We start from the raw sequence: 15,010 nt of genomic DNA on the forward strand, positions 1-15,010 counted from the left end.
TGCAGGGGGCTTAATGAAAATTGCATGAGATACGTATACCATGGTTGTTTTGGCCATGCCGGGGCTACCAATATCCTAGCGTGGCCTCTCATGCATGTCTGCACCGTTTTGGCTATTAAGGGTATTGGAGGGAAGACATAGGAGAGGTCATTTTGCCCATGAGATCAGCAGGAAAGCGTCCAGAGTCTCTGTGTTGACTGGGACAAATGAAGCAAAAGTGGTTTACTTTCCTGTTCTCCTCTGTGGCAATCAGATCTATCCAAGGATGATCCCAGCAACATAACAGGCGGACAGCTACTTCCTGTGACAGAGCCCTTTATGTGCATTTGGAACACTCCGCTGAATCTGTCCGCTTCTGGAACAAACGACCCGCAGAGTCGCTAAGTTCCGATCTACCCAGTTCCAAATCCTGAGTGCTTCTTGAAGAGAGTCCAAGAGCCCGACCTTCCTTGTTTGTTTATGTAATACATAGCCACTTGGTTGTCTGTATGAATCATCAGGTTTTTTGACTGAATCAGATGTTGGAATGCTGCTAGTGCAATGATGCATCACTCTTAGCTCTAACAGATTTATGTGGAACAGAGTCTCTTGTGGAGACCACAGACCCTGTGTGTTTTTAAATGAAGATGTGCTCCCCATACTCGAGTGGAGGCATCGGTGGTTAGCATAATCTGATGTAGCTCTGGTTGAAGTGGGGCTCCCACCAACAGATGACAATTTTGGTTGATAGGGGTTACGAGCTCAGTAGAATCAGTTATTCTACTGAGCTCGTAACCCCTACTGTAGGCAGTGCATGGGTAGACGGGTTAAGGGAACCACGTGTATTGCTGTGACTAGGTATTCTAGAAGTACCAGGATGTGTGAGCCAACGTGACAGTCTGGAGTCATAGACGGATCGCTAATGAACAAAGATTATGAGCTCTGTTTTCGGGAAGGAAAGCTCTGGATTGCAGGGAGTCTATTCGAGCCTTTATGAATTGTATGGATTGTGCTGGTTGCAGATTGGATTTTTCATAATTTATTAGAAAACCTAGTGTTTCCAGACAGGTAATGGTCATTTCCATGTGGGTGCACAGGGTATCATTTGAGGAGGCCATGGTTAACCAGTCATCCAGGTGCAGAAAGATCCATATTCCAGAGTGATGTAGGTGGGATACCACCACAGCTAAGCATTTTGTGAAAACTCTCGGGGCAGAAGAGAGGCCAAATGGGAGAACTTTGTACTGAAAGTGCCTTTCTCCCACTATGAAGCAGGATGGGTGCATAGGGATATGCATATATGCATCCTTGAGATCTAGAGAACACATCCAATCCTGTGGCTGAATGAATGGCAAAATTCTTCCCAGAGATATCACCTTGAATTTCTTTTGACGGAGTTGTTTGTTGAGGGCTCTGAGGTCCAGTTTTGGGTAAAGACCCTAAGATTTTTTGGGAATGAGGAAATACTTGGACTAATACCCCTGTTTGTATTGTGAAAGGGTTAATTCCTGGATGGCATTCTGCTTTAGTAGCTTCTGACCTTTAGATTCAGAATGGCCACTTGGGACTGGTTGAGTGGGAGGAAAGGGGGTCAAGGCATCCAAGGACAGTCTTTGGAGTTGAGATAAGAACATGTCAGACCAAGGGTCCATTAAGCCCAGCATCCTGTTTCCAACAGTGGCCAATCCAGGCCATAAAAACCTGGCAAGTACCCAAAAACTAAGTCTATCCCATGCTACTGTTGCTAGTAATAGCACTGACTATTTTCTAAGTCAACTTAATTAATGGCAGGTAATGGACTTCTCCTCCAAGAACTTATCCAGTCCTTTAAGCCCAGCTACACTAACTAATATCATCAATACCCACTGATCTGTTGTTATTTTGGACCAGTCAGTCATTGAAGATGTAATGGATTCTGCCTCTGACTGTATCTGCTGCTGTGGCAATAGTGGCTCTAAATATTCTGTTGAGATTTTGCCACTGGCTATGCTTGCAGCTTTTGTTGGCACCAATCTCTCTGCTGACCTCGAGTTTGAGCAGTTTGTGGCTGAGGACAAGGCAGTTGGTAAGGCAGCCAATGTTAAGTCCGATATGGCTTATAAGATCTCAGGAAGGAAAAAGGAATTTATACTGTGGATAATACCATCTTGGCATGCCTTGTTGGTTTCCTACAGAGGATAAGGATTGGACAGCGATATTCTGCTCTTTTATCTGTGAGACAGTTTCCTTCAGCTTCTCGCCAAAGAGGATATCACCTAAACATGGATGTATGCCAATTTTTCATGGTCATTTTCCCTGATACCGCTCACCCTTAGCCATGCATCTTGCTGCTATGGAGGCCACTGATGCTCTCACCATAGTATCAAAGCCATGATTATACTGATCTGAGGAGATGGTGTAGTCCTTCTAAATTGTGATGAGGTTGTGGCGAGATTGATTGGCTTTCCTGTGAACTGATGTATGGCTTTAGGGATTGCACGCTCTCGTACAAACAAGTACTGCACCATATAAAACTGGTGTTGGATCCATGACATGAGCATTGCACTCAAATACTTTCTTGCCAAAGTCATCCAAGGTGGTGTATTAGAATGGAACCTTGATTTTTTTCACCTACTTCATCACAGATTCAACTACCACCAAATCATGTTGTAATTGGACTATGCCATATCCTGAAGTCTTGAGTCAAAATTTCACATCTATTTTGTGCAGTACCACCGCTCCTGAAAAGGGGGATCTCTCACACTTTCATGAGCAGCTTATCTAGTACTCCATGAGATGGCAGTGTGGTTGGTTCTGCTGGAATATCTAGGATCTTTAAAATCCCCATTACATCAGCGTGGGAATCAGGATCTTTCTTCCACCTTGAGGATTGTTCCCATTTTCTCGATGACTTGGGAATATGTTAAATCCTCCAGCAGGGAGGAGTGATCCAGAAGTTCTTCCAGCGGGTCACATGTTATGCCCGATGAACTCTCTGGAGACTCCCCTGAAGATGGTAGGATGGGGCTAGAGATGATTCCCTCGAGGAAACAAATAAAAGGTGATAGTTCCTCTCTGGTGTCTTCCAATGATGTAGAAGGAGGAAGTGGCGGTACTCCTGGCATTTCTACTTCTATTATTACTGGCATAATAGGGTACGCTAGAGAGAAATAGTTGCTGCACCTATGGTAACAGTGATGGAAAGAAATTCCTTACAATATCATTTATTTGGTCTACAAATTATGATCTGTGGCTCAGAGATTAGGGAGAATCCTCTTCTGGTACTAGGATATTTTTCCTGTTCTATGGTAAACAAGGACCCCATTGGTAGCAGAGAACAAATGGTCTGCACTGTCTGGAGTCAAAGCCCTAGTGCCAGAGGCTCAAAGTTAGGAAAGACTTTGGTCTCCCTGAGGGTACTTAGATTGCCGTCATGTATGAGCAATAGATCCCTCATGGGAATTTTGGTGGTGGCACTGCTGCAGCCAAGTTGTGGGTTGGAATGAGACCTTGAAGAAAATGTGATGGCATTGACCACTCTTCTGTATATCAATTATCCCTCGTGAGAATTGTGAGGCCCTAGTAAACTTGGCATTTACTTGTCCAAGAGGTTTCTGATGGAGACCTATTCTTGTGAACCCTCTGGTGAGGGGTTGACATGTCGTGATCCTGATCCCCCCCAGATGATTATGCTCCTGCATCATTTGCGCTGCTTTGTTGCAATCTCTGGACACGGAGTCTGAGCTCTTGCATAGAGGGGCAGCCTGCCCCAAATCCTCCTTTTTGTCATATTCCTGCCGCTTCTTCTTCTGTGACAAGGCGTCATGTACTAGTGTCTCATTATGCAACGTTTTTTTTTTATGAGTATTCATATCTTGAGATATGGGCTTATGTGGCTCATGAATGTGCACACCATGTGCGCTGTTGGCACTGCACCATGCATGACGCAGCATGCATTGTACAGGATGGTGCGTCGTGCGCTATGGAAACATTTGCGCCATACACAGACCATGATGCATCGATGGCTTTTTCTTGGGCACTATGCCATGTGACTTAGGTCGTCTCAGAGATTTTAACGGCATATGCAGCGATCTTTAAGCCAGTGCTTCTGCACGTGGGACTGTTTTAACCGTCTGGGTGACCATCTTGATGACCTGCTATGCTGTCTTACCTCCCCAGAAGACAGAGTTCCTAATGAGGCCAAGGAGTTTCTCACAGGTGATGTCAACATACCTTTCGTCTGGAGGCGTGTAATTTTATTTGCCCTTTTGCTATGGGCCCTAGGCAACATCCGCAATTGGTCTTATCATGGTCCGGGCCAAGGCACAAATTACAATAGTTGTGCTTGTCTATTATGGACATTATGTGGCCACATGAGCAGTATTTGTTTACTTTTGAGCCATGATAGCATTGAAAAGTGCTGTTTGGGGTTCACTTATGCAAAAAATTGAGAAATAAGGAGAGGAATCAGGAGAGAGGATTCCACCATCCGTGCAAATCATGGACAAAACAAAAAAAACTGAGGAGATTTCCAGAGCACTATCGTGCAGGAAATGACATGCATGCCCAATAGAGCAAAAAGCTCTACAAGCTTTGAGAGACAGCTCCAGCTCCGCTTGATGACGTCACCCCATTCAGCATGCCTTATTCAGCCTGCTTACTGACGGGAAAAAAGAGATTGAAGCAGCTCCCTTAAGAAGACTAAAGAGGTTGGGGCTCTTCAGTTTGGAAAATAAATGACTGAGAAGGGACAGGACAGAAGTTTATAAAATCATGAGTGCTGTGGAACAGTTATTGATCCTTTCAAATAGTATTAAGGTTAGGATGCACGCCATGAAAATAACTGGTAGCAGAATTAGAACAAGTTTAAGAAAATATATTTTTCAGTCAACATAAAATCAAGCTGAAGAATTTATTGGCAGGGTTTAACAAAGATTTGGACAAATTCCTGGAGGACAGGACAATTAATTATTAGCCAGGTAGACTTTACATCTGGGACAGAACAGGTTTTAGATCTTCCAATTAGAATCTGCTAGTTACTTCCAAGTGACCCCGGACTGGCCAACATCAGAGACAAGATGCTGGGCTCCATGGACCATTGGTCAGACCCTGCATGACAATTTTTCTGGGAACCAGTTTAATAATTCAGGCAGTACTGTATAAGTCCTGCTTCTGCTCCTCCAAGCTGAGTGTCTCTGGGGCTGCTAAGGAGACATTATTCAAAATCCTTGGGCAGTGCTACAAAAATCCCAGGACCAGATCTGAGTGCCTAAAATTCAGAAAAAGCTAAAAATAAAAATGAAGCAGCAGCCAAAAAAAAAAAAAGACAAGTCTTAAAAAGCTAACCTAAAAATACCAAACAGATAAAACAAAACAAAACAAAAGCCAAATAAGCATAACAAAGTGAGAAAAAGGTAAGGAAAAATAATGTTCCCTGGTGCCTAAAAATGTTTGGAAGTACCTTTGTTTTCTACATCTATTTCCACTCCTGCACAGGGTGATGAAGTCCCAGCCTTTACACAACAGCATCACTACTTGGCTGCCTAAGAGGGGACCGTGGTATGTACCTCTCAGCCAGAGGACTGTTGCTGGGATGGGGAGAAAAACCCTAATTAACTGCAAATGAAGACCCATGGTAGTATAATTCAGCTTCAAAAGAGTTGGCAGCCCAAACGTAGCTGTAGAAACTGCCTGGCCAAAACCTTGATTTTCTGAAAGTGTTGCAGAGCTGCAGAAAAGACATGGGATGCTTCAAAATCAGTTGTCAGATTTTTTGGAAAAAGGTTTAAGTTATCAGGAAACACCCAACTGCACAACAATAATTTATTAAAAGCCTCAAAAATTCCTACATTTATAGAAAACTGTGCTTTTTGGAGCTTCTGGTAAGATTACTTTAAATTAACTCATGAAATAAATTCTCCTAAACAGAGAGGGAGCAAATGTATTCCTCAGTCTCACTGAAGTTTTCAGAGATCAGAGGTTTACACAATGGGTAGTGGACAGAATGTCCACCTGCAAAAGATGTGTGGTTTATTTTGGTCAAAAAATAACACTTCCTAATTATTTCCAGAGTTTTCTAAGTGTCAGGCATTATTTAAAAGATTATATATCCTCCTGAACTGTCAGTACTTCACTAGAGCTTCCTCCAGCATTTTACTGGAGTCTAGTGAGCAAGACAGGTGACTAGAGGAGCATTAAAAAGGACAGCACTACCTCACCTCTATCTGTGCACCCCCTCAATACATTCGCAGGGCAATGAGGTATATACTCTACCATATTGTTTGCTATCATACTGGGGGCCACAATGAAGCACAAGTGCTTGTGCATGCAAGGACCCATAAACTTTGGAATGTAGAAATAACCATGTAGGATGAGAACCAAGGAATCAGGGCTTAATTTGTAGATGGAAATGAAACTATGGGAGGTGGGGAAGAGGGGGTTAGGGCCAGGAGTCACATGTGCAAGAGGGTGGAGGTGGGACCACACACAAACATTTGAACATACAGAGTAACGTAGTAATGATAGCAGAAAAGTACCAAATGGTCCATCCAGTCTGCCCAGCAAGCTTCTTATGGTGGTATATGCTACACCGTGCATGTTACCCCCATGTTTCTCTTAAGGATAGCAACTGCTGCTCCATGCAATTATCCCAAAGCCTTATGATAACCCATAAAAAATTTACTACTAGCAACATTTTTACTGGGTGATGAGCCTTCTTGAAAATTCAGCCACCGAGGGAGAGAGTCAGGTGAGGAGGTACTCCGGCCTGAATAAAAATACCTTGCTGCTGTTTTTCCTCAAATTGTTGCCGCTGAAAAGAACTTCCCTTCGTGGTTTGACGACACGACGGTGACATCATCAGGGGGGCGGGACTGGTAGGGCTTATACCGGACACCCCTGCGCCGCATTTCGAGGTCACCGAGGGAGAGAGTCGGGTGAGGAGGTACTCTAGCCCGAATAAAAATACCCTGCTGCTGTTTTTCCTCAAATTGCTGCCGCTGAAAAGAACTTCCCTTCGTGGTTTGACCTCGATACGACTGTGACATCATCAGGGGGCGGGACCGGTAGGGCTTATACCGGACACCCCTGCGGCACGCAGTCGATGCCGGCGCGCGGCTTTGTTTGGTGCCAAACCATTTTGTGATGCTAAGATCTTCATAAAATCAAACCGCGAGTAGACTGTGATAATCTCTCTCTCCTGACCTCCGTATCTGTAATCCGTTGGAATCAGAAGGATTAATTAGAGACTTATTTACAAAGGAGAGGAAGTGTGAATTGAATATGCCTCATACGAAACAAAAGGCCCGTATAAGGGAGGTTATATCTTCATCTCCCTTACCGGGCCTAGCTCAATCTCAGATACCATCATTCTTTGTGCCTACAAATATAAATCTGGACGACAGGGCCGCGTTAGAAACGGATTTAGAGCGAGAATCCGTTTCTTTGGCCGAAGCCATCTCTTTGAGCCCTGGAGCTCCCAATATCCCATCCCCACCAATAGCCTCTCAAGATAAAAATGGTAATTTAACATTTCTTGATAAAAGAAGGACAGGGGAACGGAAACTGATGCTGGGGGAGGTGAGAAGGGGAAGTCTGAAGATAATATAATTGTAACTCCAATGACATCTGAGATTACAATGGATGTACTCTGGGCCGCAATTAAATCTCTAGAGGCAGCAATAATAAAGTTGACTAAAACACTGTAGAAGTTCAACAAAAAGCAATAAATGTAGAGAAAATAGTTACAACACATCATGTTAAATTAGAAACACACGAAGAACGTTCAAGTAAAGTTGAGATCATTCAAAAAAATGTGGTGAAAAGTGAGATCTCAAATATGAGGAAATTGGAATTCATGGAGAATAAATTTAGATATTCTAAATTTTCCATTTTTGAGAATGATTGCGCCAAAAAGATATGTTTAGAGAATATCTTCTTCATGTATTAAAGACACCAGAGCAAGGTATTCCAGCTCTGGCTAAGATTTATTATATCTTTAAAAAATCTACTGTAAAAGAAGATCACCCGGAGCAATCTATTGATTTATCAGATGTCCTTGAAACAACATTTGAAACAGAGATAACATCAAGAGAAACTCTATTTGTATCATTTATGTTTCCACAGGAGAGAGATACAATATTGCGTTTATTTTTACGTAATAGATTACAAAAGTATCATGGCCAACAGATCTGGATGTATCCAGATCTGTCTAGGGTAACTCAATTAAGGAGACAAAAGTTTCTTAGATTGAAATCTGGCACCCTACTTCGGAGAGCCAGATTTCTTTTAAGATACCCGTGTAAGTGTGAAATTTGGTATAAAGATCAAAAGTATGGGTTTTTTTTTAGGTTGCAGCACTACAGGCTTTCCTAGACTCGCACCCCCAAAGTGCAGACAATGTGTGAGAGCGTATAGTATAGAATTTGTTGTCTCTATTTACTTTGTATAATGGGTGATAACACCTTTACCTTTGTTATTTTCGCTCAGTTTGATTTACTAACGGCTTACAATTTCCTTAAAATAATGCTGATTTTCTGATTATAAGGGTAGAATTAAGAATTGCTATGATTATGAAGTGGATATGTAATACATGTATACATTTTGCTTGTTATAATTAATGAAGAAAATTTAAAATTAAAAAAAAAAAAGAAAATTCAGACAGTCCTGCTCGACTTGGCCGTTGAAGCAGTCCTGTGCTTTTTCCCTTATGTTTGCGTATCAGTACCCCAAACTATAAATGTCAGGGCCCATGCTGTGGTTGTCATCTGAATCCAATTCCTCTTCCCCCACCCTCAAAAGTAGAGAATGATTATTGGTTAAAGGTAGTAATCCCATGCCTTCTGTTAAGGGTAGTAATTGCTGCTCCGTGCAGGTTACCCCCATGCTTATCAATTCCCCGGACCGTACAATTCAGGGCTCTCGTTGGTTGCTGTGTAAATCCAATTCCCTTTTCCCCCTGCCATTGAAGCAGAGAGCAATGTTACAGTTGCATCACAAGCATCAAGGCTTACCCCAGTGATCCTCTTTCTCTAGCCCTCATCAGTGCTCAACCGCAAGCTGTTCTTCATTCATCTAAATTGATTTACACCAGCTGCTCTGCTCCACTTTCTCAGGTGCTGGATAAAAGGTGGCAGAACACAATTCTAGATTGTTCTTTCAGAAATTAAGCCCTGGGTAATGGGCACAAGCAGGCCCTGAATTAGTACAAGTTTAAAACTTGTGAGCAGTAGTGTGGCCTTACTGCTCACAAGTTTCAAATTTGTGCTAATTCAACCCTTCTTCAGGCCGATGCAATATTGGCACACGTTAAACAGGCGCTCATGATTCAGCACCCACTCCCTTTACGCACGCCAATCCACCTCTCCTGGGCGCCGATTTAATATTTAAATCAGGTGCCATGGTAAAAAGAAGGTGCTAGGGAAAACTGTGCGCCCCTAGTGCCTCCTCGGCAGCAGGCGCCCAGGAGAGGGGGCTGTTAGCCAGATAGGAAAATGGACGATCAATTTTAGTGACTCTTTTCCTGATCTGTGCACAGCCACAAGTTAGGAAAATAGATGCTAGTTAATTGCGCATCCCTTTTCCTAACCTGACCGCTGGCACCCTTTTTTGGGGGGCGGGGGGGGGGGGGGAGGGGCATTTCTAATTTTTTAGTTCCCCTGACTTAATATTGCCACCTTTTGGGATCCTCCAAAATTAACGCCTGCTCAGGGCAGGCTTTAATTTTGGCGAGTAAAAATGTGCACATTTGGCGCACATTTTTTTTTTTGTATTGGGGGGAATAGATAATAGCCTCATCAACACATATTTACATGTGATGAGCGCTAATACCTAGCATGCAATTGGACGTGCTATCCCCAGTTTTGCATTTGGGGGTTGTGGGCGCGCATCCAATCACACGTTGAGTCATGCGCTGCAGCCAGCAGCGCTCGGTATTGCATTGGCCTGCTTGTGTCTATCCTTTAAACTGTAGAGTCTGCTGCAGGATCAGACTCTTCCCTTCTGTTCTCTGAACAACAGAAGAAGGGCTGAATTAGGAAGCAGAGTGACTGTTCTTTGCTCCGTTTGCTGTAGGCTCACCTACCTCTTCCCTGCAGGCTGCCTGAAGAGGGACTGGAACCCCTGCTGTTCTGCCTCTTAAATCAGAAAAGTGGTGAAACTCAGTTCCAGGCAGTTCCCCCACAAATTAAGGCCTGAAGGGAATCCAGTGGTGAAACTCAGTTCCAGGCAGTTCCTCCACAAATTAAGGCCTGAAGGGAATCCAGTGGTGAAACTCAGTTCCAGGCAGTTCCTCCACAAATTAAGGCCTGAAGGGAATCCAGAGTTCAAATCCCACATCTCCCACAGATGGTCCTTCTGACTTTGGGCAAGTCATTCCACTCTCCATTGCCTCAGGTACAAACTGTAAGCCCTCTGGGGTACCTGAATTTATAACTAATTTGCCTTTAGCTCAGATATGAATCCATAATTCAGACCCACATTATTGTCTAAGTTCATCCAGCTTTACACCTCTGATTGACCCCACAGCAATACGACGTATGGGACCCCTGCACTCTCCATCTCCCCTTTACTGGGAATAACAGACAGTGACGTTATTAGAGTTTCTGGGGAATGGAAGGGGTCATATTCCTCTGAAATCCCATATGCTGAGAAAGAAAGAGTGTAGGAAAGCAGAGCTCCCCCGCACAGCTCAAATACCACCACCAAAACAACTTTAGATGGCCAGATAAGGATTAGCTTTGTTAACTCTGCTGCTGGCAGGCTTCCCTGAGGACAGGGGAGGGAAGCAGGCAGTCAGAGACGCACTCACCTGACGCCACCGTCTCACCGGGCTCCGGAATCCGAGCTGTCAGACGGGCCAGGCTGGAGCCCTCCCCGGTCTCCTCGTCCGAATCGGGAACTTTCGTCACCGTGAAGTGGGGCATGATTCTCTGCAGGGAGGTCTCCCGGCTCCCTACCTTCCTTCCTTGCCTGAGCCTTCCCCGGTAGAGGCAGGGACAGACTTCCCCAGGCCCATGTGACCAGCTCGTGGGGAGGGCCCAACCCTTTTTGTTCTAGTTATCTGTTGCTGAGCGGCTTAAGGCCGCTCCACCTACTGCACGGAGTCTCCAAAAAAAAAAAGAAGAAAAGTAGACAGAGAATGGGTCTACGGCACACATGGGAGCCAGCGATTAGTTCAGGCTGCCATACCGTGGGCTGGAGGGCTACCCCCCTCTAGGTCAGCTTTTATGGAGACTAAGCAGTCATCTGAAGAAAGGTGGTCTTCTGAAGCTCACATGGACGAGCAGGTTGGTCAGCTTTCAACATTCCACATTCTTTCAGGGTTCCCCCAAACGAAATGAAACGGGTTGGGATCAAGTTAAGCGAGACTGCTGGCTTCTGGCCTCCCACCCTCCCCCAAGCTGATCAATTGCTGCTTCTACCCCCACTGCATGCCTAGAGAAGTCAGAACTAGTCCCAGCATCCAGTGTATATAGCGGTGAGAAGAGACGGGTAGGACTGGGACTGACCAAAAACGAAACCACTGGAAATCTCTGAAACAAGGGCATGATCTGTGGGTACTGCTACCACGCAAAATATACCTAATTTAAAAAAAATGACAGGAGGAAAACTGCATGCAGCATGCCTGGACAACCCCAGGAATCCTCCTTTCCTATTGAGGGGGCTGCCGAGAAAAGGCCCCAAGGAAACAAAATCAAATCATTAATGCGCCTGAACAGGCAGTGTCTGGGTTTCAGCGATTAGAGTAGGGAGAGTGCAATGACTTCTAACCCTTACCCACCCTGGATCCGGGCAGGTGGCAGAAATTCCTTTTTGACTCCTTTTTTGTTTGCTGAACCAAGCAAAACAGCCCCTCCAGGATAGTAATCTATTTACAGCAGGGAACAGCCTTCAGTGTTAGCAAACAAACTCATTAGGCGGGTATTATTCAGAAGAGATGGGAGTCTGCCTCATCAGAACTCCAGCTCCCAACCTGTTACTCTCCACTGGGTATGGATTGGACATCTTTCCAAATCCAAGCCAAGTGCCATTCAGGTAGTTCCCTGCCTCAGAGGGATTATGATCCAAGGATCCGATTTACAAAGCAGTTTCCCCAGAGACACAAAATGGGAGAAAACCTTTAGTAAATAGGCCCTTAAGTTTGTTCTGAGGCAATAGAGAGTGACATGATTTACCCAAAGCCACAAGAAGCATTAAGTGAGACAAACATGATTTAAATCCTGGCTTCCCTGCCCTCCACTCCACAGTCTGGTGCCCCGTGCCTCCCCCTCCAAGGGGAAACTTGGGATAAAGTGCACAGAACCAAGTCCCAGAAAGCTGGTTTCCCAAAACATCAAGACAACCAAGCTTTGCTTCAAGACAATAACATTCATCATTTCTATAACTGGATGAGGACTAGGTCTTGATGGTCACTTTTACAATGAATGCATGTATGTGTGTATGGTTGTAGCGGAGGTGGGAGCATGTGGACGTCTGCGGTAGTGTGCACTGAAAACCTTGTTTTCCATCATACTTTAAAACAAACCTTAACTCCCCCAGGGAGCAGTTGGTTTGGCAAAAGTGACATCATGAGCGCTGGACCTCAATTACATCACGGCCAATAAGAACCAAACACCAGCATTATAGACACCCCCTCCAACGTACTTATTTCAAGGAGACAGTCACATTCTTTTCAGAGCAAGACAAAAATATTATAAACCTGAGGACATGGATTCCTCTGAAACTGTCTCGGGTGAGTGGTGCCAGTTAATGAAGTCTCGCTCTCTCTAAATTTTCCAGTAAAACTGATCAGTTACCATTTACTGGACTTCTCCTCCTCCGAGGCAAGCATTAACTAGCATAGTTCACTTGGGGCCGTGAAAGGGAAACTATGGTCTGCATTTCTGCTGTGTGTGTGTGTGTGAGAGAGAGAAAAACATATCTTCTTTAAAATGTAGGTGAACAAAGTTCAACGTGGAAAATTTTCAAATGTCCACAAGATGGTAGCACCACCACCTGATAAAAGTGCTGCTTTAAGGAAAGCAGGCAATGAAGATTTAGTGTAGGGCCCTCGACTATGGAACAGGCACACCCACTAATCTAAACCCAGAAAGTCCTGGTAATATCACTTTCCTAGGAACAGCCCCTCAAGTCAGACTATGTGAACTCCAGGTTAGGCACCTCCCTCTTCCTGCTGCACACCGTCCTTCCCTAATCTCAGCACGCTTTCAGCAAATCTAATACAAGGACCAATTCAAATATAAATCTGCCTTACTATAATTCAAACAGAAACCTGCTAACTGAGAAAGTCCTCCGAAACCACAGTTAAGTGCTGAATTAGTAAATTATGACTATGAAAACTTGGTGGGAGGGTCCTGATTGTTGGAGTTAACAAAGCAATATGATGGCAAGAGAATTCCTTTTTTTTTTGTTTCTTGGACCTTCCGATTCAGCAAGTCCTCCACAATTATCTAAGGGGAGGGTCCCTTATTTTTCTATTCCCCTCCCAACTAATCCATCACCTACAAACCAAAGCTTCCTCTGTAACTTGGCTCCCTAAGTCTGGCCACTAGATGTTGAGCAATGGCTAAGACTTCCACCCCTCCAGTTAGTGTGGAGCATGCCCCCACAACAACCCCATCACTAGCCCACCCAGGGAACAGATGCCAGACCACTGATTGAAGCCAGGTTCCTTGCATGGAGGTGCACGGCCCTCAACGCTGAGCTGGTGTACATTCCTATGCTCTTACACTAGCAATGAGTCTTAGCACGGAAGTAAAATGTGAAGGCTTTGGGGTTTGTTTGGTTTTTTAAATCTAAAGATGCGTTCTGGTTTCTTTAGAATTCTTAGGGTTTGGCAAAAAGTGAACAGAATAATCTCTTGCTTAATATAAAAATCAAAGTTTATCTCAGACACAAAACTTGGAATAATTCTTAATATAACTGTCTGGGAGGGGGGGGGGGGGGGGGAGTACCGCATTAAAGGGAACAGACTTTTCATTCCTTCACTTGATTTGCTGAACAGACTACAAACAAAAAGGTTACCTCAACTGGTTACAAAATAAAGAGAAATTTTAAAAAAAGTTGGCTCTTTCTATTCAGCATAAAAATTCTGAATTCCAAGAATGTAGCAGCTTTGTCAACTTGGACTGTATGTTTTGCTTTTTAAAAATAAAAGTCTCCCTATATCAGGGTATGAGGATAGACTCCAAAAGTCAGCTGACATTAGAAATGGTAACTACAGGAGTTCTTAGAGCGCTTACCAATGAGGCCCAAATTGAAGCCTTGACACATACAATTCAAAATGATACTAACCGAAGCAGCTGACGCACTTACACATTTGCCTTTGTACCAGTTAAGCAAAGTGTTTCTAGACTGTATCACAGGCCCTATTTCCAACAGACCCTGCTGAATATTCCCAGCTATCTAAACCTTAGCCAGATACGCTTCTCTGCCCTGAGGCAGTCCTAAAGTTAGCCATGCAACATTGAATACTAGCATTGTCCAGCTAAATTAGCCAGACAACCGTGATCTGCCTGGAATGCCTCCAGATCATCCCCGTACTTATCCTGCTAAGTTTCTATCCAGCTAACCTCTTAGCCAGATAAGTCAGGGGCAGAGAAACCAGCTGGATTTTTAAAACCTGCCATTTGTCTGGCTAAGTCCAAAACTTCACTAGACAAACCGTTTAAATATAGAACTCTACTTTTGATTCAACTATCTGGAAACCACAGATGCCTGGGCCAATAAGGGGTCATCAGAATTATCCCAGATTTGTTTGCTCTTATCTTTACCAGTATGTGATGGCAGTCTCTTCACCTTGTATGCAATTCAGCGGCAGGTAGTCCTCAGTGTTAAAGCATGTGTGTCCCAATTAAGCAGCTTTACTAGGTCTGTCCTTACAAAACAGGCAGAAAGATCCATCATCATACACATGAAGCCTGGGTTAGCAGTCTCTACAGTGTCTGCTTCTGAAAGGGTTACTGTGATTTTCCATTGGCAAACTGCCTCTTGTCTCTTGGATGGTCTAAAATCCTTGGTGAAGCTTCAACCCAAGTAGTCCCTTGGCCTGGAG

General features: G+C 44.1%; 1 protein-coding gene across 3 annotated transcripts in view; it reads right to left on the reverse strand.

Moving 5' to 3' along the window:
- SLC12A6 (solute carrier family 12 member 6) overlaps positions 1-15,010 on the reverse strand; it is a 61,412-nt gene that overhangs the window by 25,909 nt on the left and 20,493 nt on the right. Inside the window, exon 1 of one of the 3 annotated variants that reach the window (XM_029581761.1) lies at positions 10,766-10,957. The exons of the other annotated variants lie outside the window; for them this stretch is intronic. Within the exon in view, the coding sequence (XP_029437621.1) occupies positions 10,766-10,880 (115 nt within the window). The 5' untranslated portion in view covers positions 10,881-10,957. Of the gene's footprint in view, positions 1-10,765; positions 10,958-15,010 lie in introns of those variants that run through there. 3 annotated transcript variants of the gene reach the window in all.

This window comes from Rhinatrema bivittatum, chromosome 16, assembly GCF_901001135.1.
Source record: "Rhinatrema bivittatum chromosome 16, aRhiBiv1.1, whole genome shotgun sequence".
Lineage (NCBI taxonomy): Eukaryota > Metazoa > Chordata > Amphibia > Gymnophiona > Rhinatrematidae > Rhinatrema > Rhinatrema bivittatum.